The 26,307-nt window shown below is 44.8% G+C and overlaps 2 protein-coding genes and 1 long non-coding RNA gene across 4 annotated transcripts; 1 reads left to right on the top strand and 2 right to left on the bottom strand.

Moving 5' to 3' along the window:
* The first annotated feature begins 6,055 nt into the window (after positions 1 to 6,055).
* LOC136493535 (adenylyltransferase and sulfurtransferase MOCS3-like) lies at positions 6,056 to 9,614 on the top strand. 2 transcript variants are annotated; one of them, XM_066489633.1, is made up of 11 exons: positions 6,056 to 6,381; positions 6,520 to 6,612; positions 6,766 to 6,821; positions 7,065 to 7,129; positions 7,257 to 7,331; positions 7,419 to 7,497; positions 7,734 to 7,772; positions 7,857 to 7,956; positions 8,314 to 8,432; positions 8,556 to 8,678; positions 9,104 to 9,614. In XM_066489633.1, exons 1-11 carry the CDS (start codon positions 6,138 to 6,140, stop codon positions 9,488 to 9,490), a joined length of 1,380 nt encoding a protein of 459 aa, XP_066345730.1. In that variant the 5' UTR covers positions 6,056 to 6,137; the 3' UTR covers positions 9,491 to 9,614. The 2 variants fall into 2 exon arrangements, with proteins under 2 accessions (XP_066345730.1, XP_066345731.1); XM_066489634.1 differs by lacking the exon at positions 6,520 to 6,612.
* A 900-nt stretch (positions 9,615 to 10,514) lies between these two features.
* LOC136492198 (DNA (cytosine-5)-methyltransferase DRM2-like) lies at positions 10,515 to 14,354 on the bottom strand. Its single transcript, XM_066488299.1, has 7 exons — positions 14,289 to 14,354; positions 13,717 to 14,203; positions 13,565 to 13,618; positions 13,289 to 13,325; positions 12,201 to 12,300; positions 10,701 to 10,792; positions 10,515 to 10,607 (listed from the first exon to the last, which is right to left on the bottom strand). Exons 2-7 carry the CDS (start codon positions 13,743 to 13,745, stop codon positions 10,515 to 10,517), a joined length of 405 nt encoding a protein of 134 aa, XP_066344396.1. The 5' UTR covers positions 13,746 to 14,203; positions 14,289 to 14,354.
* A 228-nt stretch (positions 14,355 to 14,582) lies between these two features.
* LOC136492927 (uncharacterized) lies at positions 14,583 to 15,183 on the bottom strand. The gene is made up of 3 exons (XR_010768239.1): positions 15,083 to 15,183; positions 14,810 to 14,968; positions 14,583 to 14,700 (listed from the first exon to the last, which is right to left on the bottom strand). It is a non-coding gene; the product is annotated as an uncharacterized lncRNA (long non-coding RNA).
* Between the last annotated feature and the right edge of the window lie 11,124 nt (positions 15,184 to 26,307).

The raw sequence follows: 26,307 nt of genomic DNA, 5'->3' as shown, positions 1-26,307 counted from the left end.
TTCAATGATCTCGTGATGTGAACTATTCGTGAAAGCATTCGATATCGGCTAAACAGCCAATTTAGGCATAGCGCACAGTTAAGGTCATGCCTTCTTAGGAACAAATCTATCAACTAACGATCCCCACTCTACGGTGCTAACAGTGGGGTGAGAGGCAGAATCCCATAGGCCGTGATAACATGCCATGGAACGGTTCTCGCTAACCAATAGATGTACTCAAGATCGAACATGCCTTAACTGCATACTATGCACGATTAAGATTGATATAAAACAGTCGATAAAAACATAACTCATCATTTAAGATGTAGATTAGATTAGTTTTAGATTAGCAAACGATAGGTTAAATAAGATATAAGGCCGATCCAGATCAATCTCAATCGGGCAGAGTGATATTGCTATAATTAGATAAACAATGAAAGCAATAAGCAATATCGGTAACTTAATGAATCTACCAAAGACTGCCATTCAAAGGTAGAGTCGATAACTTGACCTTGATCTAGTTCAAGCAGTGGGGTGTGAGGCAGAATCACACATGCCATACTTGAACTAGACAAGAGTCGATAACTAGTCTATACCAGAGTCGCAGTGGGGGTCGACCGGATCGATGCAACCATACGAATAGAGGTATAAACCATGACGGTACTTACAACAAGCAGTGGATGTCGACTGGATTGATGCAGCCGAACTTGCTGAAGAACTCGCCGAGATCTACTCTACTCCTACTCCTAAGGGGTGGCCGGAGCTGAAAAAGTAATTGACTTGTATTTGATTGATTGGTTCTTCCTTACACTAGCCGGGGTTTGATATTTATACCCGAAGTCATAGACATGAATCCTACTCGAGCATGATTTATTACAATCTTTGGCATAAAAACAAAACATTCCTAATTTAAGATAACTTGGACTCTAATCTTTCCCTTTTTGTAGAGTCCAGCATGTCTCATCCCAGCGCCGATCATAGCTTCTGCCGTTATCTGCTGGCGCTATCTGAAAAAAGCCGATTCCAGTGCCGTATTCGAATTAGCTGGTTTCGATCTACACGTAATTGATTCCTTGCTGACATGATTCTGGGAGCTTTCGAGCCTCTGAAATCCTTCTCCCAAATTCTGGTGTAAACAAATGGCTTCAACTCCATTTGCTACTTTAATTCTTCTTTCTCCTCTTTGAAGGGTCCTCATACGGAATCCCTGTAATGAATTTACAACATGAACAGTTGCACCTGAATCAAACTACCAAGTAGATTTTGCATAACTTAAATACAAGGATTCATCTATGAATGTAATAAAATCCTCACCTCTCTTTAGAAGGCTCTTCAGGAAGTCTAGACAGTCCCTTTGGTAATGTCAATGCTTCTTGCACCATTTACACTGATCCTTCACAACTTGAGCATTGTTGTTCTTCGGATGGTGGTCATTCTGAGGGGCTTTCCCTTGAGGTTTGGCATTCTTATTAAAATTCTTCTTTTTGTTGTCCTTCACAAGGTTAGCAGTCACCCTGTGAGCTTTTCAGCCTCTCCTCTTTTTGAACACACATTGCGGTGAGCTTCTCTATATCCCACTTATCGGGCTGCATGTTGTAATTAACAACAAAAGTTTCATATTTCTTTGGCAAGGAAGCAAAAACCAAATGAATCAGGAACTCATCCTTGAGCCCCAAATTCATTGGCTTCAGCTTCGAAGCTGTGTTGCTCATCTTTAGTATGTGCTCTCTAATACCTCCACCAGTATACTTCTCATTGAACAATTTCTTGATCAAAGTACTAACATAAGCCTTTGAAGAGCCAGTGAACTGGCTCTCCACCTTCTTAAGATACTCTGTGGCGGTATCATAATCTGGGATACACCCTCTTATTGCATTTAAAATTGTGGACTTAGCCACCATCAAGCACTTACGGTTTGAAATGTCCTATTTCTTGCGTTCGAGATCATACTTCATCCACACTTCTACATTATCTCGCTGCCGAGCAGTGAAATCAGCATCAGTCTTATTATCTTCCCTCACCGGGTCCACTGGCTCAGTCGGACACGGGAAGGTAAGCGCTAGGTCATTTTCAGACAGCGCAAATGCCAGTTCATACTTCTCTCGCCATACCCTATAGTTGCCCCTTCAAGAGGCGGTATGTGCGACATAAAAGCCACTGGGTTGAGTCCTGAAAAACACCGTCAGAGATAGTGAGAAAAATATGACATAATAATTGCATGTCTTAATTTAACGTTGGTCAAAATTAAAACACACAACATTCTTATACACTAATTCTATATCACCGTTGGGCAGAAATAGAATTAATGCATGGAAAACTTATGAATAAACATTATAATATTGCTATTATCAATGTTGGTCAGAAAAATAATAATATTATAATTTATTGACTAAAAATGACTACTCTTCAAATTAAATTCTCCCGTTGGTTCGAATTTAATTAGAAGATAATAAGCTTTTACATTGCAGCAGAAACATGAAAAAATATTTATCTACTTTTCAGAAGCGTTTTTTCTGAACTAATCTACTCTCTGAAAAAATTATCCCGTTGGTTCAAATTTTGACAAAGATTGAAACTGGACAAAAAAAAATCAAAATTTGCTTCTAAAAATTAATGAAACAATAACTCAGTTTCTACTGTTCATTTGGCCCAGCCCATTAAAACAATGCTCGCCTCAGCAGTGGTATCCGGCCCGGCCTGCTCTGTCTCACACACGCTGCGCCTTCCCAGGCCGCAACCTGGGCCTGGGCCGGCAAAGCCACCCGCCGCGTGTGCAAGCCTGTACCGAATCTGGCCCGATGGCTCTCAGCCGTTCATCGTAATCGGACGGTTGTCCGTCGTTCTCGGCGGATATAAAAACGGCGACGACGGCCGCGCGCCCGAACCCTAGGTTCATTCTGTCTCCCTCCCTCTTCCTCTCTTAGCGCAGCGAGCAGCAGCCACCGAGCGAGAGCCAAGAGGTGATGGCGCCGTCGCCAGCCCCCTCGTCGACGCGCGCGCTCCCCAGCAGGTGAGCGCGCCGCCATCGAGCGGCCTAGCCGCGGCGCCCTTGGCCAGAGCTCGCGCAAGCTCGATGAGCAGCAGCGGCTCAGCCTTCTTCTCGCGCGCCAATGAGACGGTCAGCGTGGTGCAGCGGCGAGATAAGCCGTATGCCAAGCCCTTCCCCTTTCCCCTTCTACTCTCTGATTGGATCTCGCTTTATTCTTCTCGGATCTTGTCCGATCGGGGTTTAGGGTTAGGGTTAGGTCGAGTACTGTTCTTCTTCCACGAGCTGTCTATGCGAGTTAGGGTTAGGGTTTGAGTTCATTTTCAAAACCGAGACCCTTTCTTACTCCTTTTCTTCACCCGATTTGGGTTTAGGGTTCGATGAACCCTCTGCTTAGATCCAAATCGGATCTCTCACCTCCTTCTAATTAATGCTACTCGGTTTTCTACTCCGATAAGCTAGATCTATGCCTAGTTAGGCGACTGATACCATTGATAGAATCGTTACAGGATCACTAGCCATAGATATACCATACCTACTGACATTTGATGAAGTGTAAACCCTAAAACATGTACTAGTACGGGATTAACAGATAGAGTGAGAGAGAGATAGGGGTTAAGGAGGTGCAAACCATCGGCCGCCTTCGTGGAAGACGAACTGGCTATGGGGGTTGCTTGACGGTGGTGTGGTGAAGACCGACGGTGAGGGCGTGTCGCTGTGGCGGCGGTGCAGAGGCGGCGGTGTCCGGTGGCGGTCTTCCCGTCGCTGGCAGCACCCCCTAGATCGATTAGGGTTTAGGGACTGTAGGTGGAGCGTCGGTGGCTCAGGTGAACCTCGTGCCTTGTGCCCCGCTCCACACCTCCCTTTTTATGGCGCTGTGCGACGGGGGGCCACCAACCATGGAACGGTTGGGCGCCCCCGATCAGGGCGCGGATCCAAACGCCCAATTGGCCGTTGGGTCAATCGGTGGAGATCATCTAACAAGCAGGTCCCGGGAAGCGTCTGCGACCATCGCCACAAGGAAGTATCGCAGGGCCTCCTCTGCTTTGTCGATGGCGGCGCCACGCTGGATGATGCACCATTCGTCTGCAGGCCTCATCCTGGTGGCCCGGCGGCAGCGGGTCGCGCTCGTCGCTGGCGCAGCTTGGCTCCGCCGCCGGCGGTGGAGAGCCGGGCGGTGTCGAACCGGACGCGTCCGAACCCATAGGCGTGTTTGGGCTCCCCGGCCCAGGACGTGCCTGCACGATGCGCCGTTGGCCGTCGCTTTGTTGCTCCCGCCCCGTAATAAACCTGCTAATTATTAGCTAGAGGCTGCTAATTAATTATTAGTTCGATTAGCAGGTTTAGAGTTACTAATAGATGCTAATAGTTTATATGTACATTTAACTCACTATTCAACCACCTATTAACAGGTGGATCCAAGAGACAGTTACCTGCTAAAAATTAGCAACTATTTAGCTATTAGCTAGGTAATTTTTAATGATCAAACATTCCATTATAATGGATGCCTATACGTATTCCACGAGGGTACGTAGTGCTCTCTCAACTTTTTTCGTGGCGCGTGCGTGTCCGTTGCTCTCGTGGGTGTCATGTCAGCGGGTACGTAACGTACAATCACACCGCCCTCTTGGAGCTTGACCGTTGAAGCGGCCTGCTCATTCGTCTAACACCGTTTGCACCAGTAAGCACCTCACCTGGCAGGACGACTTGAAACGTAGACAATATAATACACTTAGTCAACAAGACAGTGGTACTTACGCACTATAGTTTCCTTGTTTTGTGGATAACAGCCTGTTCGGGAGGCCGTATCGTATCGTGGATTATTTACTGCTGGCTGATTTGGTGGGAGAGAAAAACACTGTTCTCGGCTGGAAATTTACGATCGTTTACGAGCAAGCGAACATGCTGAATCTGTCTGTTCGCTTGTTGGTTTCAGCGAGGTCTTATCAGTCAGCCAACAGTGTTTTTCTATCACAACAAACCAATACTAACCGGGCTTATCAGTCCAGAAAGCAACCAGCGAACAGGCCGAATATCGGTGCAGATCTATTCAAAATATGTTTCTTCCCGTTGTCGATAAGATACAGTACCATGTGATGTTTAGATTTTAATGACACTGTCAAGCTAAAATGTTGAGGACAAACCTAGTATTAGGTGGAGCGCGCGTTGCAATGGTACGATAAAACAATTGTGACGCAATCGTGAACGGATAAGAATTTCTATATATTTTGACTATTGTGTTATTAACTAGAAAAGAAACAAAATAACATACAATTTAATATAAGTAATGTTTTTAGTAAGAACCTAAGAGGTAGTATTAAACGACAACTAATGCTTATGTCTTATAAAAAAGCACGTGTTGATGGATTATAGTGAAATTGATAGGCCACGCGGATGCCAGCGGGGTTCCTTTTACTTTTACGTTACGAACCGGTCCTCGTTCCGTTCACTGTTCTGACCGTTGAAGTGGCCCATTGGGCTGATGTCACTGCACCGGTAGACACCTTGGCAGGAGAGACTATACGCTAGTAGTACTTGTCCGGTTTCCTTATTGAGCCCTGGTTTAGTTGGAGAAATTTGGATTTTGGGACTATATGTTCGTTTTTATTTGGTAAATAGTGTTTAAATATGGACTAATTAGGCTTAAAACGTTCGTCTCGCAATTTCCCACCAAACTGTGCAATTAGTTTTTCTTTTTGTCTACATTTAATGCTCCATGCACGGGCCGCAAACATTCGATGTGACAGATACTGTAGTAACTTTTTAGAAGTTAGGGTGAAACTAAATAAGGGCTTACTAGTACTTGTAGTGAACACGACAAGTCAATTTTCCTCCTTCTCGGTTGTTGGCAGGTGAGAACTGAAGATTCATCAGTGTTTCCACGTACGTAGTTGCCACTAGTCCAAAGCCTTAGAGACGAAGTCATTTGTAAATCGTTGCTCGCAAACGCGGGCGCGACGCTTCGACTCGACAGTCACACTCGAGGACTTTGACGAGGAGGCGTAGCTACTCGCTTGCGTGGGGCGGTGGACTCTATAAAAACTACCGCAACTGCTCTCTTGCATTCCTACTTTCGTGCTACGTACGTACGTGGATAGGCGGAGTTCAGCTAGAGTAGCAAAGTTAGTAACGACGGCGGCGGAGCGCTGCGTGTGCTGCTGCGGCAACGGCAATGGTGGGCGTCATCGGCGGCGGGAGGACGGAGGCGATCATGCGCGAGATCGCGGGCCTGCGCGCCCAGCGGGACGAGCTGGACAGCCGCATCCGCTTCTTGGAGTCCCAGCTCCGCGTCGGCGCCGCGCCGACCACGCTTCCTCCCAGCTTGCACGCCGCCGCCCGAGGGGGCGGCGGCCTGAGCCCCGACATGGTTAGACGGTACAGCCACCAGCTCCTCCTCCCCGACGTCGGCGTGCAAGGTTGGTACCTGTAATTTACCTCTTGCTTGCTCTTTCCCTGATCGATCATGATCAACGCGTGAAGTTTGCTATGTGCGTGAAATGGGTTGTGTTCTTTTTTTTTTCTCAACAAAATAAACGAAATGCATGGATGGGCAGGGCAACGGAGACTCTCTCGGTCATCAGTTCTCGTGGTCGGAGCCGGAGGCTTGGGCTCGGCCGTAGCATTGTACCTGGCTGCCTGTGGCGTTGGTAACTAATAAATCCACGCATTGTAAATTTCAATTTTTTTAAGTTATAATTCCGTTTTACTACTAGTAAATGTTCCCTGATACTAGCAGTAGCTCAGTTTTTCTGACTTTTTTTTTTTTGCTATTGCTAATTTGATCTTTATCTATTTATTAGGTTCTCTAGGCATTGTTGATGGAGACGACGTTAAACTTGGCAACCTCCATCGTCAGGTAACTGTGTGAAATGCACTATACTTCGTTTATGCTGTAGTTGTCATGTACGTTACCTCCACCGGTACATTACCGCCTATGGTGGGCACGTATCGCGTGGACTACTAAATTCAGACTAAGTCAACAAGACAATAAATTGTTTGACAATTCCCACCACTGTTTTCTTATATAAGCAAAAATAATAAGTGCCACACTTTTTTTTTCTTCTGCTTAGATTCTTTGTCTGTTTGCCTTCCTTTTCAGGTCATACACGCAGAAGCTTATGTTGGGCAACCTAAGGTGAAATCTGCAGCAGCTGCTTGCCGGGCGTAAGTATACTAGTATTCTGCTGGCTTCCTGAGAGTTTATCATGCAAGCTATCTTTCATTCGTTGTAGTATATCTCAGACCTATCTTGTATATGTGATCAATGACTCGGTTTTTTTCTCTAAATCAGGATTAACTCCTCTATCAACGTGTTGGAACATCATCTCAAACTGAAACCAAAAAATGCTTTGGATGTTGTGAGGCAGTATCCTTGAGAACGTGAAAGAAGAATTTAGTTTTTCCCCCTCATGGTTATTACTGTAAGCCTGTTTTCGATACTAAATGATCACAGATATGACATAGTCGTTGATGCAACAAACAGCCTTGCTAGTCGGTACATGCTAAGTGATTGTTGTGTCCTTCTCAACAAGGTAACTAATAGTATATTGTACTTTTGTTGGCAACAAGACATATGCTCCTTATCTTAAATAAATTAAAACCCACCTTCCCACCAACCAAAACTTGACAATTTACAATTTGGCGAAGTTCATATGTCCCGTTTGTTAATTTTAGGTATACTAAACAACCGAATCTTTATCGATGCTAATCTTTTCTCAAAGTAGTTTTTCACCTGTTGTGTGCTGATTTATTGCCACCTACTTTTCAGCCTCTCATATCCGGTTCAACAACTGGTCTAGAAGGACAGGTAATTCTTGTTGTATCAAAATGGCTTACATTTAACCTTAAGAAGTTAGTGTTCACTTTGTGACACTCTTTAAACTTTTAACAGTTGACAGTTTATAAACATAATGGAAGTCCATGTTACCGGTGTCATTTTCCAAACCCAACAGCATGCCAGAGTGGTTCTGCTAATTGTACTCTTGGGGTTGGTAAGTTATAAAATTCTCTGCAGTGCCCAATTAATTCCAAGATCTTACTAATCCAAACCAAATTGAGTGAGAAATTCATTAGGAAATTATTTAAAGACTACAATTTAGGTGTTTCAATGGTTTGGCAAGTATCCATGCATATTGAACTGCACTGTACCCAGTTAGTGGATCTGTTATGATTATTTTTGTTCTAGATATAGCACACATATATTGCTGAGAGTTGCTTTAAGACGCTGGTGTGTGGAATACATGCATGCATCCCTTTCAATGATATGCATTGAGTACATTTATATGATCACAGTTATTATTCGATAATTTCCCTATGCATGATCTAATAATTGCCCTTGTATTGTTCAGTTCCAGGAGTGATTGGCTGCCTACAAGCTCTTGAAACTATAAAGGTTGCAACTCGTGTTGGTGAACCCCTTTGTGGAAGAATGCTACACTTTGATGCATTATCCTCCAGTTTTAAGACTGTATGTCACTACATTCTGTGCATATACAGTTAATAAATCATGTCTCCATCCTAATTTAGCATGAACTACGACAATTGCTTTTTGAGTCCTAAAGCTCATGCACTGTTCTACATTGTTCTGCAGGTTAATAAGATTCATCAAAGGTCGTCAACTTGCACAGTTTGTGGAGATAATTCTAATTTGACTCAAGACACTTTTGTTATGTTTGATTATGATAGCTTCGCACAGTCTACAAAGTCTAGCAAGGTAAACTACATTTTGTTTGTAATGGCCAGTTTCATTTAAGGGTAAGCAACAATACCAAGAAAACATAAAATTTTTTGAAAGAAGAAAAAAGAAAACATAAAATTTATACCTTAGAAATTCCACAATCTATGTATCGTCACCAGTATCTGTTACACACACATCGCCGCGCCCTGGGCCGACGCAAGGAAAACTATACCCGAAATCCTTTTTATCCGGCATTAATTTGGAACCGCGTGCATCTAAAGCACCCTTTACTAAAATCAATGTAGTTGTATGCAAACCATATATAATATTTCTCATGATCCGGCTAATTAATGTCACTAGCTAAAATGACGTATATCCAGCATTATTGTGGATGGAGCCACTCTCAGATACAGTTGACAAATTTGTGACCTGACATATGCATGTAAACTACTACAATGCAGCCGACGGCAATCCAGAACCTGCTCCCAAAGAACGCCCGGATCACCTGCAGAGAATACAAGCGGGTGCTCGACAGCGGCAGGGCTCACCTGCTGCTGGACGTGCGGCCGGTGCACCACTTCCAGATCGCCTCCATCGCCAACTCCGTGAACATCCCGCTGCACGAGCTCCAGGAGAGGTTTCCCCGGCTCAGGGACGCCCTTAGCGAGGTGGCGGACGTGTCGCACGGCAATCACCGCCCCCTGTACTTCGTCTGCCAGAGCGGCGATGACTCCGTGGCGGCCGTCGGCATCCTCCGGGAGAACGGGTTCCCTTACGCCAGTGCTATAGCCGGCGGCCTTGAGTGCTGGGCGCGAGAAGTTGATCCCGGTTTCCCTGTGTACTGGTGATTAATTACTACCATAGACTGACTGGGCAGATGTGTGTGGATATCAGGGATGAAAACTGACAAGCTGTATAATATCTGTGTAGCTTTCGGTTTGGTTGTTACTTGTTAGTCTTGCTACCGTTAGAAATTTAAGCATTTTCATTATCAGATTAATCCAGAAATATAACATCAGCAGGTTTGTGACAGCATATATGTGCATGTGTATATTTCTTATGAACGCTACAGCATGCATAGATGGTCACTACACCACAACACCAAGATTAGCGATGGACGGTCTGACGCTAAAAGCGGCTACAGCGACAGACAATCTGACGCTAAAAAGTTATAGCGTCAGACTTCTGCAGATGCTGTAAGTCATGTCGCTAAAAATCTTTAGCGTCAGACAATACTTTTAGCGTCAGACAGTCTGCTGCCCTGAATATTTATAGCGACAGATAGTCCATTGCTACTTTTTAGCGACAAATAGTCCATTGCTACTTTTTAGCGACAGATTGTGCGATGGTACATATGGTTTTAGCGACAGACAGTCCAACGAGACAATTTTAAATGGTTAAAAAAATAAAAAATTAATCCATCAACAATTGTCCACAATAATACAAATGTCACTACACAACTAAGAACAAACATATTATATTACACATGGTACTGATGGTACTACTTGTTTTACTTGTAGCTAAAGTAATACAGTTTAGAGTACTGATGCTGCGGATATTGTCCTTGGAGGTTTAGGGAGGAGAGGTGACCTGTTCTCAAGTGGCAAATTGTGTATATAACCTCTTTTCCTGGCAGCAGCACAGAAGTACTTCGAGTCCACAAACTCCGGCTGAATATCATACAAGAATCTTGATATGATAGTCCAGACACCTTTTGGAGCAAGAGCAACATTCTCGTAGAAGTATGGTGGACCCATAGCTTGTGAAGGTAGATCTCTGTTCACTGGTCTTGGCCACTGATCTGGCAAGCTAAATCCAACCATTGGATTTGGGAGCGGCATGGGTTCATCAGCGCTACCATCTAATGGGCCTCTACTTCCCTATGCTTGGCCTCCATATATCTTTCTCTTTTTTTTTGTTCCCATCCATGAACCTTCCCTTGTTTATCCCTCCATAGGAATTATCCTGCAGTATTGCAAACACAGTTCCATTATCAGACCATTAAATTAAAACTAAATCTTATTGCAGACTTGCATGGACAGTTCACCTAAGACGAACCTCATAGTCAGACAAATTGCCACAGTAACCATATCCTGCGGTCTGTGAAGCATATATTGAATCCACCATAACATAAATAGATGCATCCAGCCCTGAGTAATTTTAAACCACAGACAACAGTGCATGATCAGTGAACAGGGGCATTTGGAGCATACTTTGACAAGTTCGAATAATAAAACTCTGAAGATAAGTTAAAATAAAACAGGGACAAGGACAGAATCTGAGTGGTACAAGTTGCATGAAAATGCAAAAACAGTTTTATTTGACAGCAAGAATCAACCATTCCAAGTTATCTCAGTTCAAGATTGCAGCCAATTTACGAGTTCCAACATACAGTATTTGAGGAAAATTCTCAAAATCCAGAGATAAACCAATAGAAAGTTTGACATAAAATTAAAAATGGCAATGTTATTATTCAACTGATTTATTCTATAGTAGTTCAGAGAGCAAACAGACGTCAAGTAATAGCCAGTGCAGCCTCGTCTTCAGGAAACTGATTTAGAAAGGTTCTATAGTAGACGAGACTGATTTATTCTATAGTAGTTCAGAGAGCAAACTAAACTTTTCTATAATAGTTCAGAGAGCAAATAGTAGTTCACTCACCTAAATGTCGTCAAGAAATAGACGTTCATTGCTGCTAAGAAGCATATTTTCCTGCCACCGAGAACACAAGCAATCACGTATACGCTCTCCAAAAACCTGCTCCTTTGTACACCCCAGTAGGTGTCGAAGACAGAGGTTAATGCCGGAGGCATGCTCTTCCAACTTTGGTGCGTGTAGGGGCTGGAACAGGAACGTTCGAGAGCCGCGAGGCTCAGGCTCCTACCTTATCTTGTGCACCAGTGGAGGAGTCCTATTGGACAAGGGAAATGCAGTTGGCCACCGCGATGATTACTCCAGATTAACATATGGAGTAATCTCGATCACCAGTAACTACTCGTTTGATTGCTCCATCGAACGATAAAAGAGAAGCACAGGTAAGTCACTATTTGAACTAAGTCAACATTTAGTCAGTCTTAGTCTTCCCGATGGCAAATTGGCACCCAAAAAGAGTAAAGGACATTTTGGATGCTAATAATTACATAAAAGTTTGTATGTAATGATTGAGTCGGTCCAGCTTACTTATTAGATCAACAAGTTTTAGCTCTAGGTTGTGTTTTAGCTCTGTCAACCCATTTTGATTTTAAAGTCAGTCCTTATGGCCTGTTAGTGCTGTTTCCATAGGTCAAACTAGATATTCAGTAGACTGATCAAACTTACTCTAATTATAGGTTTGTTTGGCAGCGCTCCACCAGCTGCCTGCTGTATGTGCTTTTTGCCAAACAAGACGGAAGAGAAGGTCTGAGTCCGACCAACGTGCGCCGTGACCTGGAAGAAATCACGGGATCCGGATGCGAGTCCTCGATCTACTATAGAAAGGTTCAGTTTGCTCTCTGAACTACTATAGAATAAATCTAAAGGCAAACAGAAGAGCATGGAACAAAGGTTCAGAGAGCACACCGCATCTAGTAATAGCCAGTGTAGCCTCGTCTTCAGGAAACCCCATTTTAACTAAGGAATCAATTTTGTCGTCCTTATGTGACATCTCATGTAAGAAATCCTGTGAAGAAAGCACAGAAAAGCACTGAGAATATAGTTGACAAGCTACATAAACTAGCATTGCAATTACCTTCTCCAAAGGACAAAAACAACAATTCTTGTAATGTGTTAAAAAATGGGAAGTATCATAACTATGGACTGCATATGCAAAAGAACATACTGCTACCAACAAAGAAGCCAATTCAATGCAAAACCGAGACAAGCAACATTAGCATAATCTCAACATTAGCATAAACTGAAAACCATGTAAGGATAGCTCAAACAACATATAGGAAGAGAAAAGTCTCAGCAATGAAGGACAAAGTAACAAAACTCATGTCTGACTCTTGACTCTGGCTGCATAGAGTGACCGAACTGAACTTGACAGAAACAGATAGCAGCCAACTAAAGTTGGTGATCATTACGTTTTCAACAAGAATTTTTTAACAAAAGAACACACAAACTAGCTACTGATTCCAGCCAAAGCTGCACATAGCTGCACGTGTGATGCAGCCTTAGAATTGCTACCATACATACATACATTCAGAACTAACAATCTCTAATAAATAGCTAGGAACATAACCACTGCACAGAATCACCAATCGCCACCAAAAGAAATTAAAGAAGCTTATTTTTCAGCACTTAGCAACACTTTATGATTGCTGACTGCTGACTGCTGCCCACAACAATTTCATGAAAGCATATACCTTCTGTAGTGCAAAGTGACACAACTACACTACCCCCTATGGCACCAAACAAAAAACCCATGTCACAAGTACTCAAACCAGACCACGTCAATCTATCAAGAGCACACTTGGTCAATACAACACTCCATAAGCTCTACCGAATGAAACAGCTTAGGCTAACTTGATTGGGAGTACCATGTCTCATGCTAAATCTATAGATTGTAAATTCTTTGTTGTTAGTCAGAACTTCCAAGTTATATTTGTTAATTTCTAATAATGCATTCACTTGTTAATGGATGAAAAGGATTAGTATTTTGGCCCTACCTTGTAATGTGCGCCCAGAGATGCTAGAAGTGATGGCCTGGAAAGAAATCATACTTCAGAAAAACAATATACTTCATAAATAAAACCATATTCCAACAATCATTAGTTGCAAGTAAATAAAGCATGTAAGCTACACACGTGTTGGTCCACGTTCACAATTTATCAGTTAATCCTAGAGTTAAAATTGGTGGCAGCATAAGTCCATGGAGTGACAAACAACTAACACAACAGTAGAAAACCGAACAATCCCTTGATGTAAAGTCTACAATGATATACCTCGTGGACGCACATCTGCCCGCCTCTGCTAAGGAACCCCTTGCCCACGACAAGCTGTGGGCAATCAACATTACACATAATCAAATAGCTGTCTCGAAAAGCATCAAAATTTGCACAAATTTGTCGGCAGCGTCAATCATCTAAAATCTTACCCGGCCAGAAGTGCACGTATGTTTGCCATCTTCCCAAGCAAAACCTCCGCAGCAAATGATCCCTGGTAGAATGTGTCACAAAACAAAAGGGGCAGCAAAGAGGGGTGGTTTTCAGTTGGGCATGAAAAATATTTTGTGGAATACTACAATCTCTAACAGGGCCACGCATGGATGGGCGGATTGGAACATTAGTGGCAACAAACACTACGGTGCCACACAAATCCACACCGAAACAATAAATCTAAATGGAGAGGAAGGAGGTTCCAAATTTGACCCGAAATGGAACCAATCTCGTGCTTCCAACAAAGGAATCCGTCCCCCCATTCAAGCGAGCCAGGACTACCAGGAAGGAAGAGATCGCTACTCACCGGGAGTAAAATGGGTGTGGCATACCTGGTACTTTGTGGGGTTCAGCTGTGATGTTTCGCTCATCCACGAGATGGCTTCACATCTTCCCTTTCTGATCTGTGTTCCAATGACCCACATACTGCACTTACAAATTAAATTTCATGGTCAGGTACCACAAAAAAACAGACAGAACACGTGAGTATGCATTCACCTGCATGTTATACCTCTTCTTCATATGAAGACAGATGTAGGCAAGATCAGCTGATTGTTTTCAGCTTCCAAGGCATCTGCTTGATCAGACCATAGAAGGAGAAAAAAAGCATAAATAAATTATAGAAGCAGCATGCAGTCTATCAGGAGCATCCATAAGCAAATAGATATGTTCTATTGCAAGGAAAGGGTTGGGCATTTATTCATGTCACCCATGATGTCACCTGAACACTAAACAGCCTCAAGAACAAACTCAATGGAACAACATTTTTAGATGAAAGATATAATAACAGCAGCATACCTGATCCTTTGTGTTTAGGGTAAACATTGTTCATGTGTTGGATTATTGCAGGGCTTAGCTGTCTTGTGATTGTTCTCACTCCAGCAGCATGACAAGGTCATGGTGCCTCACTATTGCATCCTTTCCTAAAGGTAAAACAAACAGGGAACGATGAGATCCCGACAAACAAATTGAAAAACAAAGGCAGTAGGACATATTTGGTCACAGTGAAGTAAGCACAAGTAAAGTACTAACCCAAACAAACTTGCAGTTTCATCTGAGGCCGCACGGCAAGGATTGCATCGAATGGACTACAGTCTTTCAGATTTAATTGCGGCTATGTCAATTACTATTGTTGTGGTTTTCAACAAATAGTTGGAACGAAGAAGCTGCTAAACAGATTGAGGACTGCTACTGGAATTTCAAAACGTAAATTCCGAGCAAATAAACAAATTTACATAAGAATGTGGCATATGCAAGCTAAACATGTATTTGAGAAGTACCAAAGCAAACTGAGAAGGCCATTACCAATCACCATGCTTTGGTTGTTTCATCATGAAAGCTTCCAAGTAATTTGGCCCTCCGGATTATCTCATTGGTTTCAGCAGTGAACCCTTTGTGGATTAATTCAATAGTTTCAACAGGATCAAGATCAACATGGGAGCATTGTTTGGGACAAAATAAAAGCACTAGGCCACTAGACAAACTAGACAGAACTCATACCCAGCAATGTATACAATGTGAAGCTAATAGGAAGTTCCAAAAAAATGGGATGAGCACTATAGTATCTATCAATGCAAGTATGTACATAGGCGTTTACCTAAAATTAGCCTAATCATATGGAACTAAGTGAAGATTATATAATGTAGATCCTAGCAATATTGCGAACCAAATTATGCGTCCCCAATGTCCAGCATCACTAGTTCATCCAATTTCTTAAGTAGACCCCAAGAGCCAATAGAAGGGATCTTCTGATCCCACACCCACACGAAACCAAAAGGGTACCGCTGCCGCATCACCTACAGATCCTACCCTAGCTAACAACCTGGGAAGGAAAAACAAAATGGGAGACCACACACCTCTGGCGACCTGGGCCTTGTCGCGGAGGTCGGAGGAGGTGTAGACGGCCTGGCCTTCGCGGAGAGCAGCACCTAGGAAACCCTCTTCTTCTTCGTGGTCGAGCATGATGGTGGGGGCCAGGTCGGCCACGCGCACCCGCCACTCGCCGGAGCAGAGCAGCATCGTCACCAGATGCCTCACGGCGAACCCGTGGCCGCCAGTCACCACGCACCACCTCCCATCGCCTCCAGACGCCTCCATCTCCCTTCCCGTCGCTCGAATTCAAGGCAGATAGAACGGAGGCGGACACGCCATCCGCTTGGCTGCCATCATGGGGCTGCACGCGGAGGAGGCCGATGTGCCATCTGCCACACGGAGGAGGGAGGCGGCGGATCTGGGGCGGCGCTGATGAGAGGAGAGAGGCGGCGGATCTGGGGTAGATCTGGGGCAGCGCGGGGCAAGGAGGGGAGGGGCCGGGGCTAGCCACCGGTAGGAGGGGAGGAGGGGAGGGGCCGACCGTCGGCGGGAGGAGGGAGGTGGTGGATCCGGGGCGGCACGGCGGATCGACGGGATGCAGTGAGAGGGAGCGGGGGCAGGGAGAGGGCAGCGGCAGCTAGATTTGGGATGGGAGTGGGGATGAGAGGCATTAGGGTTTGTCAATGGTCACTGTATTGGTGGGACGATGCTAAAATTTTGCACGCGAACTCAAAGCAAGTAGGCGCGCGAGCTCAATGTAAGCCCGGCGGGCGAGCTGGGTGGGGGCCACTTCTTTTTAGCGTTAGATAGATTGACGCTGTATATTTTTTTAGGGACAGACAGATTGACGCTATACATGATTATCTATAGCGTTAGATAGTAAATCACTAAATGAGGATTCAACGATAGATCATCTGTGAGATATCTTTAGCATCAGATCGTCCATCGATAAACAAAATTTTTAGCGTCAGATGTCTGACGGTGTTGCGGTGTTGTGGTGTAGTGGATATACTAATTGATACAGTAAGAATACAAAATACAGTAATCACAGATATTAGACTGTACCCAGCGGAGGGTCCCATGCCGAGGGCATCGGAGGCTCCATTCGCACTAGTCGACATAGTGTGTTGCTCGAAGTCGCGGACCGCAGTCGATGCAGGAAGATGTTCGTAGTGCAGTCCCACGAACGGATCACCAAGAAGAAGACGCCTTGACGTTGAGCGCAAGTAGGAAGAAGATAGACGAGCAATCATGGATCGCTCCCCAAAAACCTAATCGCCGCTCACCCCGTGTAGGATTCTTAGGCGGCCGAGGGTTCTAGAGGCACCTGCTCTCCTGCTCCTCCGTGCGCGTAGAGGTACGGGACGGGGAAGTCAGAAGAGCTACTGATCTATGGTTCTCTCAGGAGTATTTGCGGGGGATGGGGTCTGGACTGATGGAAGACAAGATATATGGCTGCTGACGGGGAAGAGAAGACGAAGGCAGCGGAGAATCCCAGGAGACGGGAAGCGGCTGTCGATGTTTCACCACCGATAGCCTGCCACGGGGATTCCCAGGGCAGTTTGTTCGGGCTTCAGTGTATGTAGAACTCGACGGTAAACGCAAGAGACAGTCGATTTATCCTGGTTCGGACCCTCGATCGTAGATCGAGTAATAGCCCTACGTCCAGTCGGCGTTAGCCTTTGTGTTGGATTAATTGTAAAGTGTTGTGTTGTCTTTCCTCTCTAGGACCTCCCCATCTAAGGAGCCCTGCCCTCCTTTATATAGTCAGGAGGCCAGAGTCCTAGTTGGTTTACAATGTAGAGTCCTAGTAGGATTACAGGGTAGTATTACTACTAGGATTACATGGGAGGAATCCTAATCAAACTAGATCCCCTCTCTTCCTTGCGGTGTATCCCGTGGGTCCCGCGTCGACAAGCCCCCGAGCACTTCATGGTTGAGCTCTGGAAGCTTCGTCTTGTTCCTCCAGGTCTTGCTGAGCAGGAACAAGCGTCGCCCGAGTGCTTTCATGAGTGAAACCATGTAGCGCTTCTTGGGATCTTCGAGTGGTGTGTGCTTTTTTGAAGAAAAAATACTCCCATCTTGGTGTAGCCCCCGAGCCTCTTGCTATTTGGAATAAGGAGCTGGAGGGTCTTGTCTTGAACTTGCTCTAATTCTTCGTCGAAGGGCTCCCGAGCATATACCCGGGTTCTTTATCAAAAAGAACTCGGATATAGATCAGTCCGGGTTCTTTTTGTCGTGAGACCTTGAAGTGGTCTATCTTGAAGAAGTCTTCTTGGTGACGTGCGCTTTTTCGAAGAAAAAAGTGCACTCACTGAGTGTAGCCCTTGAGCCTCTTGCTATTTGGAACAAAAAGTTGGAGAGTCTTGAATCTTATGTTGTTTGAAAACTCCTGTCTTGAAGAAGTCTTCTGAGTGTTGTGCACTTTTCGGAAGAAAAAGTGCACTCACTGAGTGTTGCCCCCCAGCCTCTTGCTATTTAGAATAAAAAGTGGGAGGGTCTTGAATCTGAGTTGTTCAAAGAATTGAAAACCTCTTCTGAGGATATGTAGGATCCTGTAGACATTCTCAAGGGTGTATCCAAGTAACCCGCGAACTACAGTAGGCTATCCATATACCATTGCAAGTCAACACAGTTACGCCACCGAGTACTTTCTATAATTATCTTGCGTGTTTGATGTCTTCTTGCATGCTGCTGTATGTCATGCCTCTTCCTTTGTTTCGCTTGAGTAATGAAAGTACATATAAATATGCTAACACAAAATCTTCTCATTCGACCATGATCCGATCCAAGTAAGGCAACCTAGATAATCCGTCAAAAGGCTTCGGGTGGGCAGTCCCCTCACTGGAGACCCCGTATCACCCCCACCTTAGAATTTCCAAATCACCGCAACAAGGTCGACCTTAACTGTCGAGTAGTTGATCACCCCAACCAAGTAGTCGATTACCGCGGCCGAGTAGTCGGACGTCCTGGCGACTTTTGGAGCAGCAACCGAGTAAGACAGCGTGGGGCGTGTGTCTCACCCAACGAAGTAGTGGTCAAGTAAGACAGCCAGTGGTGGGCGAGCTCCTTATTTGATGACGTGGTCCAGAAAATGGTTCCCTTTCCGGCGAGTAGGCTTCACGGATTAAGGCCTCAGCAACCCAGGTAAATCAACTTGATTGATGGCCGCGTGGTAGAATCAGCGCGTGATCCTGACATTTTGTGCTCAGGAGGCCCCAGTGGTTGTAGCCCCCGAGCATCAGCTTGTGAGTACTTGGACATGAGCTGTCGAGTAGTTGGTCACTGCAGCCAAAGTAGTCTGAAACTGTGACGAGTAGTCAAACAACTGGCTTGTTTCAAAAAACAAGATCTTTTTGAATAGGATATTATACTTCTTTTTGAATGAAGATCCTTTATTTTTTGTTGATGTCTTCTTTGCCTGGATGTCTTTGATTTTGTCAAGTGCTTGTCATGCTTTTGTCTACACTATGTAAACAACTCGGTATTTGTAGATCGTTGTCTTGACAAACTTTCTTGTTTCATCGAGTGCTTGTCTGGCTTTCGTCTGCGCCATGTAAACAACTCGGTATATGTATATTGTTGTGTTGACAACATTTCTTGATCTTGTTGGTACTGGAAAGTCTTTGGACTAGCGGGTGTTAGCTTATTAGCTACCCTCATCGGCGGGCTCAAGCATCTTTTCAGCTCTTTTGCTCTCGGCTAGTATGCTCAGGCATATTATTAGCCATGTTGCTTTTTGGTTCAGGTGTTAGCATGTTAGCTACCCTCATCGGTGGGCTCAAGCATCTTTTCAGCTTTTTTGCTCTTGGCCGGTATGCTCAGGCATATTATTGGTCGTGTTGCTTTTTGGTTCGGGTGTTATCTTGTTAGCTACCCTCATCGGCGAGCTCAAGTATCTTTTCAGCTTTTTTGCTCTTGGCCAGTATGCTCAGTGAAAACAACTGGGGGAAAGCCATAATAAGACATATGTTGTCGAGGAACACCATCTTTATTGATCATGAACGTTGATCTCTTATGGCTTGTATATATATTCTTCCTTGAGTTGTTTTCATGCGTAGAATCTTCTTAGTTGGCTGATGTGCCATGTATTGTTGACTTCTTTTCCATCTTTGGTTATCAGCTTGTACATACCCAGTCCAGTGACTTTTGTGACAATAAAAGGACCTTCCCATGGACTGAGTAGTTTATAGCGTTCGTTAGTTTTTTGTATTCTTCTTAGCACTAAGTCTCCGATTTGGAGTGATCGAGGCTGGGTACTCTTGTTGTAGTGGCGTCTTAAACCTTAGAGGTATCTTGCTGATTGAAGGGTAGCGTTTACTCTGACTTCTTCTGTACTATCGAGTTCTAATCTTCGGGTGTGTTCTGCTTCTCCTTCATCATATTGTTCTATTCTTGGTGACGTCCAGATCAAGTCGGCAGGTAATACGGCTTCTGATCCATAAACTAGGAAGAAAGGTGAATATCCGGTGGCTCTGCTTACTTGAGTTCATAGCCCCCATACGACCTTGGGTAATTCTTCAATCCATTTTGATCCATAGTCCACTAGTTCTTCGTATAGTCTTGGCTTTAATCCGGCTAGTATGAGTCCATTAGCCCTTTCTACCTGTCCATTGGCTTCTGGATGTGCGACTGATGCGTAATCTATGCTGAAACCGCAATCCTGTGCCCAACTTTTGAATTCTGTAGCTGTGAAGGGAGAGCCCAAATCTGTGATTAATCGATTAGGCATGCCAAATCTGTGCATGATGTCTTGGATGAACTCGATTGCTTTGGCTGTGCTGTATTTTGCGAGTAGTTTGTATTCAATCCACTTGGTGAACTTGTCAATTGCTACGAAGATGTACTCAAAACCGCCTTTTGCTTTCTTGAGGGGTCCTACTTGATCTAGTCCCCAGCAGGAGAAAGGCCATGCAGGTGGGATGCAGATAAGATTATGAGCTAGTACATGAGCTTGTCTTGCGAACATTTGACAACCTTTGCATTTTCTGACGAGTTCTTCCATGTCTTTCAGGGCTGTTGGCCAGAAGAATCCGGTGCAGAAAGCTTTGCCGACTAGTGTTCTTGAAGCAGCATGATTTCTGCAGCAACCTGAGTGTATTTCGTCTAAGATCTCTTTGCCTTCTTCAAACGAGACACATTTTAGGAGTACTCCAGATGATGCGGCTCTTCTGTACAGCTTTTCCCCTACTAGGACGTAGTTCCTGCTTCTATGAACAACTCTGGTAGCCTCCTCTTTATCTGCTGGCAACTTGTTTTCTTTGATATAGTCAATAAAGACCTAGGTCCATGAGGTGTTGATTACCAAGATCTGGTTGTCTTTAGCTTGAAGCTCAGGGGCTATTTCACCGGGTTGTTTGATAGAGGGAGCTGATAACTCCTCTATGAAAACGCCGGGTGGAACTTTCACCCTATCTGATCCGAGCTTGGCGAGGATGTCTGCTGTAATATTGGAATCGCGCAGGACATGTAGAATTTCTAATCCTTGAAAATATTTTTCAAGCTTTCATATTTCAGCACAGTAGGCGCCCATGTTTTCTTTGGTGCAGTCCCAATCTTTATTGACTTGATTGATGACTACTGCTGAATCGCCGTATACGAGTAAACGTTTGATTCCAAGGGTAATTGCCACTCGTAGCCCATGGATGAGGGCTTCGTATTCTGCTTCATTGTTTGTAGCTTGCCATAATATCTGAAGGATATACTTGAGTTGTTTTCCGTCTAGAGAAATGAGGAGAGCGCCTGCACCGGCTCCGCCTAGCTTGAGTGATCCATCGAAGTACATCTTCCAATGATCGAGGATGATATTTGACATCGGTTGTTGAATTTTGGTCCACTCGGTGACAAAATCGGCCAGGGCTTAAGATTTAATTGCTTTCCATGGAGTGAAATCGATATTGAGAGCACCAAGTTCAACTACCCACTTAGATATGTGCCCTGTTGTGTCTCTGTTGCGTAGGATGTCTTCGAGTGGGAAATCTATCAAAACGGTAATCTTGTGGCTTTCAAAATAGTGGCGAAGCTTGCGTGAAGTGATCAGTAGGGCATAGAGTAGTTTTTGCACATGCGGGTACTGGGTTTTTGATTCTGACAGTACCTCGCTGATGTAGTATATGGGGCATTGTACCATATATACGCGCCCTTCTTCTTCTCTTTCTACGACAATCGCTGTGCTGATCACAGTAGAAGTTGCCGCAATGTACAGCATCATGTCTTCGTATTTCTTTGGAGGTGTGAGAACAGGCGAGGAGGTGAGGTATGCCTTGAGCTTTCATTAGCTTCTTCTGTCCACTCGAATTTGTCTGTCTTCTTTAGCAGTTTAAAGAAAGGTAACCCTTTTTTGCCAAGTCTTGATATGAAACGATTAAGGGCTGCCATATAGCCTATTAGTTTTTGCACATCTTTGACACTTCGAGGAGGGCCCATCTCTATTATGGCTCGAATTTGCTTGGCACTTGCTTCGATTCCGCGATGACTGACCAAGAATCCGAGTAGTTGTCCTAAAAGAACTCCGAATACACACTTGTTTGGGTTCAATTTCCACCTCCATCTTTTCAGGTTTTCGAAGGTTTGCTTTAAGTCTTCAATTAGTGTATCTGGGTTCTTTGTCTTTACTACTACGTCATCCACGTATGCCTCTATGTTTTCCTCGATCTGATCACCAAGGCACGTTTGGATAGCTCTTTGGTAAGTGGCGCCAGCATTCTTGAGTCCAAATGACATGGTTTTGTAGCAGTAGGCGCCGAACGGAGTGATGAAAGATGTCTTGCTCTGGTCTTGTTCCTTTAATGCGATCTAGTGATATCCTAAATAGCAATCAAGGAAGGATAATAGGATAGATCCTGCTGTTGAATCAACTATCTGATCAATGCGTGGTAGTCCGAACGGATCTTTTGGGCAGTGCTTGTTGAGATCTGTGTAGTCAACGCACATGCGCCACTCGTCCGTGTTCTTTTTCTGTACTAGAACTGGGTTTGCTAGCTAATCTGGATGAAGGATTTCCCTGATGAATCCTGCTGCCATTAGCTTTGTGATTTCTTTTTTAATTGCTGCCTTCTTGTCGGGTGAAAATCATCGTAGCCGTTGATTCACAGGCTTGGAGCCTTCGTTGACATCGATTCCATGCTCAGCCAACTCCCTTGGGACACCTGGCATGTTGGCCGGCTTTCAGGCGAAGATATCTTTGTTGTCCCAAAGAAAGTTGGTGAGCGTGAGTTCCTATTTTGCCGATAGGTGGGCGCTGATGGTTGCCGTTTTGGAGTGATCACCAGTGCCTAAGTCGAATTGCTTGACATTGGCTTCTTTTGGTGCTGCAAGGATGCTGGGCTTTTTAGCCAGTATCTCTAGTTCTTCTAGGCTTATTTCTACTGCGATAGTGGCTATTTCTTTTCTACCATCGGCGGCTTGTGCTTTTGTTGCAATTTGGATTGCCTGAACGTCGCAGTCAAAAGTGCGCTTTAAATCACTCCGTAGAGAAAGAACACCGTTAGGCCCTGGCATCTTGAGCAATAGGTATGGATAATGCGGTATTGCCATGAACTTTGCTAGTGCTGGGCGCCCGAGGATTGCATGATATGATGAATCGAAGTCTGGAACTTCAAACTTGATGAATTCTGTACGGTAGTTCGAGGGAGTCCCAAAAGTAACTGGTAGAGTGATTTGTCCGAGTGGCATCGCTGCCTTGCCGGGTACTATTCCATAAAAAGGCGTGCTTGTTAGTGTAATCATCCCGGCGAGTTGTAGTCTCATCTTTCTTAGAGTTTCTGAAAAAATGATGTTGAGTCCGGCTCCCCCATCGATTAGTACTTTTGTGACAGTCATGCTAGCAATAGTTGGATCTAGAACTAGTGGGTAATGGCCTGTGTTTCCTACGCTAGTCCATTGGTCTTCCCTCGAAAATTGGATTGGATACTGTAACCAGTTGAGATATCTTAGAGTAGCCAGTTCTGCTGCCATGATGGTTCGCAGTGCTAGCTTTTCTTGATGTTTGCTTCTGGAATCTGGAACCCCGGCGAAGATCACTGCTACTGTCCCCCTTGATTTTTGGAATCCTTTGTCTTCATGGTTGTCTTCTTCTTTTTTCTGACTGCCTTCTTTATTGTTCCCCTTACTATCTTTTCTCGTGTATCGATCTTTGAAGGTGTAGCATTCTCCGATTGTATGATTTGATTTAGGGTGCCAGATGCACTGCATGTTTTCAATTCCGTCATACCTCCTAGGTTTGGAAAATTTCCTTGCTTTGTCAGCTGTCGCTACGGTGTTGTCTGGTCCATGCTTCCTTTCTTGATGTCTGTTGTTTCGATGATTTCACTTGTCTGGGTTGTCTTGGTTGTTTCTATCCGAAAACCTCTCTCGTATCTTCTCCTCTGCAGTGATCATTCTTTCCACTATGCATCTAAATTCTTCATTGTTTCTTGGGTTTTCTTTGCAGAAGTCCTGAAATTGCCACCTAGCCATGATTCTGTGAGAGAAAGCTTCAATTACTTCTCGTTCGGTGATGTCATGTACTTGAGCTCGTAGTTCGCCAAATCGTCGATAGTAATTTCTGAGACTTTTGCCCCCTTTCTGCTTGAGTCCTTTTAACTCTGCGTGGGTGATTGGGTGTGTAATGATACCCGCGAAATTTTCACAAAAAGATCTTTGCAAGTCTTCCCAATTTCTGATCGATCCTAGATTCAATTTATTGAACCATTGGAGGGGCATGGTTTCTAGGGCCATTGGGAAGAATAAGGTCTTGATGTCGTCGTCTCCTCCAGCTAGTTCGATTGATTGTGAGTAGATCCTGAGCCACTACCTTGGTTCGGTCTTGCCATCATACTTAGAGTGGTTGGACGGCTTAAACTTGTGAGGTAGTCGTATTGAAGCGAGTCTGCTCGCAAAATAGGGGAATCTATCGTGTGCTCCGGCTTCTTTATATTCTGACTCGCCACCTCTTTCCAGCCGACTGTCATCTTGTTGAGAGTAGTTCTTCGTGGCTGTCTGTATGGGTACTTTACTTCTGATTTTTCTTGGTTGTTTGGCTTGGTAGTTTTGATTATGGTCTCTTCTACTTTCCCCGTTGTGACTTCCACTTGGACCAAGTCTCTCGAAAGCGGACTTCCTTTGATTTTGATCTTCTTGCGCATGAGATGTCGATCTGGCAGGTAGTTTTGAACGAGTTCTTCCATCGTGCGTCCTTAGGGCTGTTGACCGGAGATAGTCCCGGAGTTGTTCCTATTTTTCACCAGGATGTGAGGTTGCTCTGAGTTCTTCTAGTGCTTCTTGGATCCTGTCATAGGGTGTATTTGCCGCACGTCTTTCTTTGACTTCTTGTTCTGATTTTCTTCTATCGTACTCAGCCAGATCTTACTCATATCTAATCCATGCTTCCTCGTGCTGCCTAGCACGGCGTTGGCGTCCTTGTTTCAATTTGTTTTTTCTTTCTCTGGCTTGTTTTTTATTTTCGGTCTCACCATTGTGCCCTTGGATAAAGGGTGATATGTTGGACTCAGATTCATCCGATGATCTAATGTCGGGTGCTTCTAGGGGGGCCAATGGTGATTGAGGACAGCGAATCACGAATACTTCTTGTGCGTGAGTTGTTCTGTCATTGGCGTTGGTTTCTGTGCTGTCAGAGTTGTTGATAACTTCAGTAGAGGCTTCAAGGTCGCAGATCGATTCTCCTTCTTGGTAGGGTAGAGCTGTTGTCGTTGTTGTGTCAACTATCTGGGTACTGCTATCTTTAGGAACAGAACCTGGCCAGTGGATGATGCAGTCTCGAGATGTTACTGTTAGTACGAGACCTTCTTGAGCTCCTGTTAGTGGTATTCCAAGCACTGGATTAAGAGATTTTTCAAGCCATGCCTGATAAGACATTGTCATGTTGCGGAGACTGAACGGAAAAGGACCCGACTTCTTGAAAAGATTCTGAGTGAATTTCGAGTTGTTTTCTTGATACGCGTCCCAGAGCCCTATCAGAAAAGAACTCGGTTGCTCGAAAGAACTCGATAGAGATTCCATCTTAGATGCGGAACCTGAGTTTGAGTCAGATGCGGAAATCCGCAAAATCTGAGTTGGATCAGACATCATGAGCTGCACGAATCTTCCAGCAAGTTGGTCTGTCATAGTTCCCAAAATGGAATGGTCTTCATGGTGATCCGAATCTTCGAGGAGACGGCTTTGGAGCTTGCCATTGTCATCTGCCTCGCAGATCCATGAACCGAAGATGAAGGTTGATCCCGTCGAGAAGATCATGTTGTCGAGGTCCGTCGAGCTCTCGGATGCAAAGTCGCCGAAATGCTTGGGCATATTATTAGCCATGTTGCTTTTTGGTTCGGGTGTTAGCTTGTTAGCTACCCTCATCGGCGGGCTCAAGCATCTTTTCAGCTTTTTTGCTCTCGGTCGGTATGCTCAGGCATATTATTAGCCGTGTTGCTTTTTGTTTCGGGTGTTAGCTTGTTAGCTACCCTCATCGGCGGGCTCAAGCATCTTTTCAGCTCTTTTGCTCTCGCCTCCACCATCAAGGCACGAAACTCCCGTGATAATGTGGATTTAAGTGGTAAAAGACTGGCCACGCCCGCTCGCTCGCCGCCCGCCTGCCACGCCACGCCCACGCCCACGGCCTTGGCCCGGCCCGCGCCCGGCCCACGGCCATAGCCCGGCCCGGCCGGCGGCGGAGGCGGCATGTGCCCGCGTGTGGCACGCCTTTATCCTTTTCTCAGCTTCTCAATTTAGATGAA

Source organism: Miscanthus floridulus, chromosome 11 (genome assembly GCF_019320115.1).
Source record: "Miscanthus floridulus cultivar M001 chromosome 11, ASM1932011v1, whole genome shotgun sequence".
In the NCBI taxonomy this organism is placed as follows: domain Eukaryota; kingdom Viridiplantae; phylum Streptophyta; class Magnoliopsida; order Poales; family Poaceae; genus Miscanthus; species Miscanthus floridulus.
Note: the sequence above shows the minus strand (reverse complement) of the source record. Positions and strands in the feature narration are given on the sequence as shown.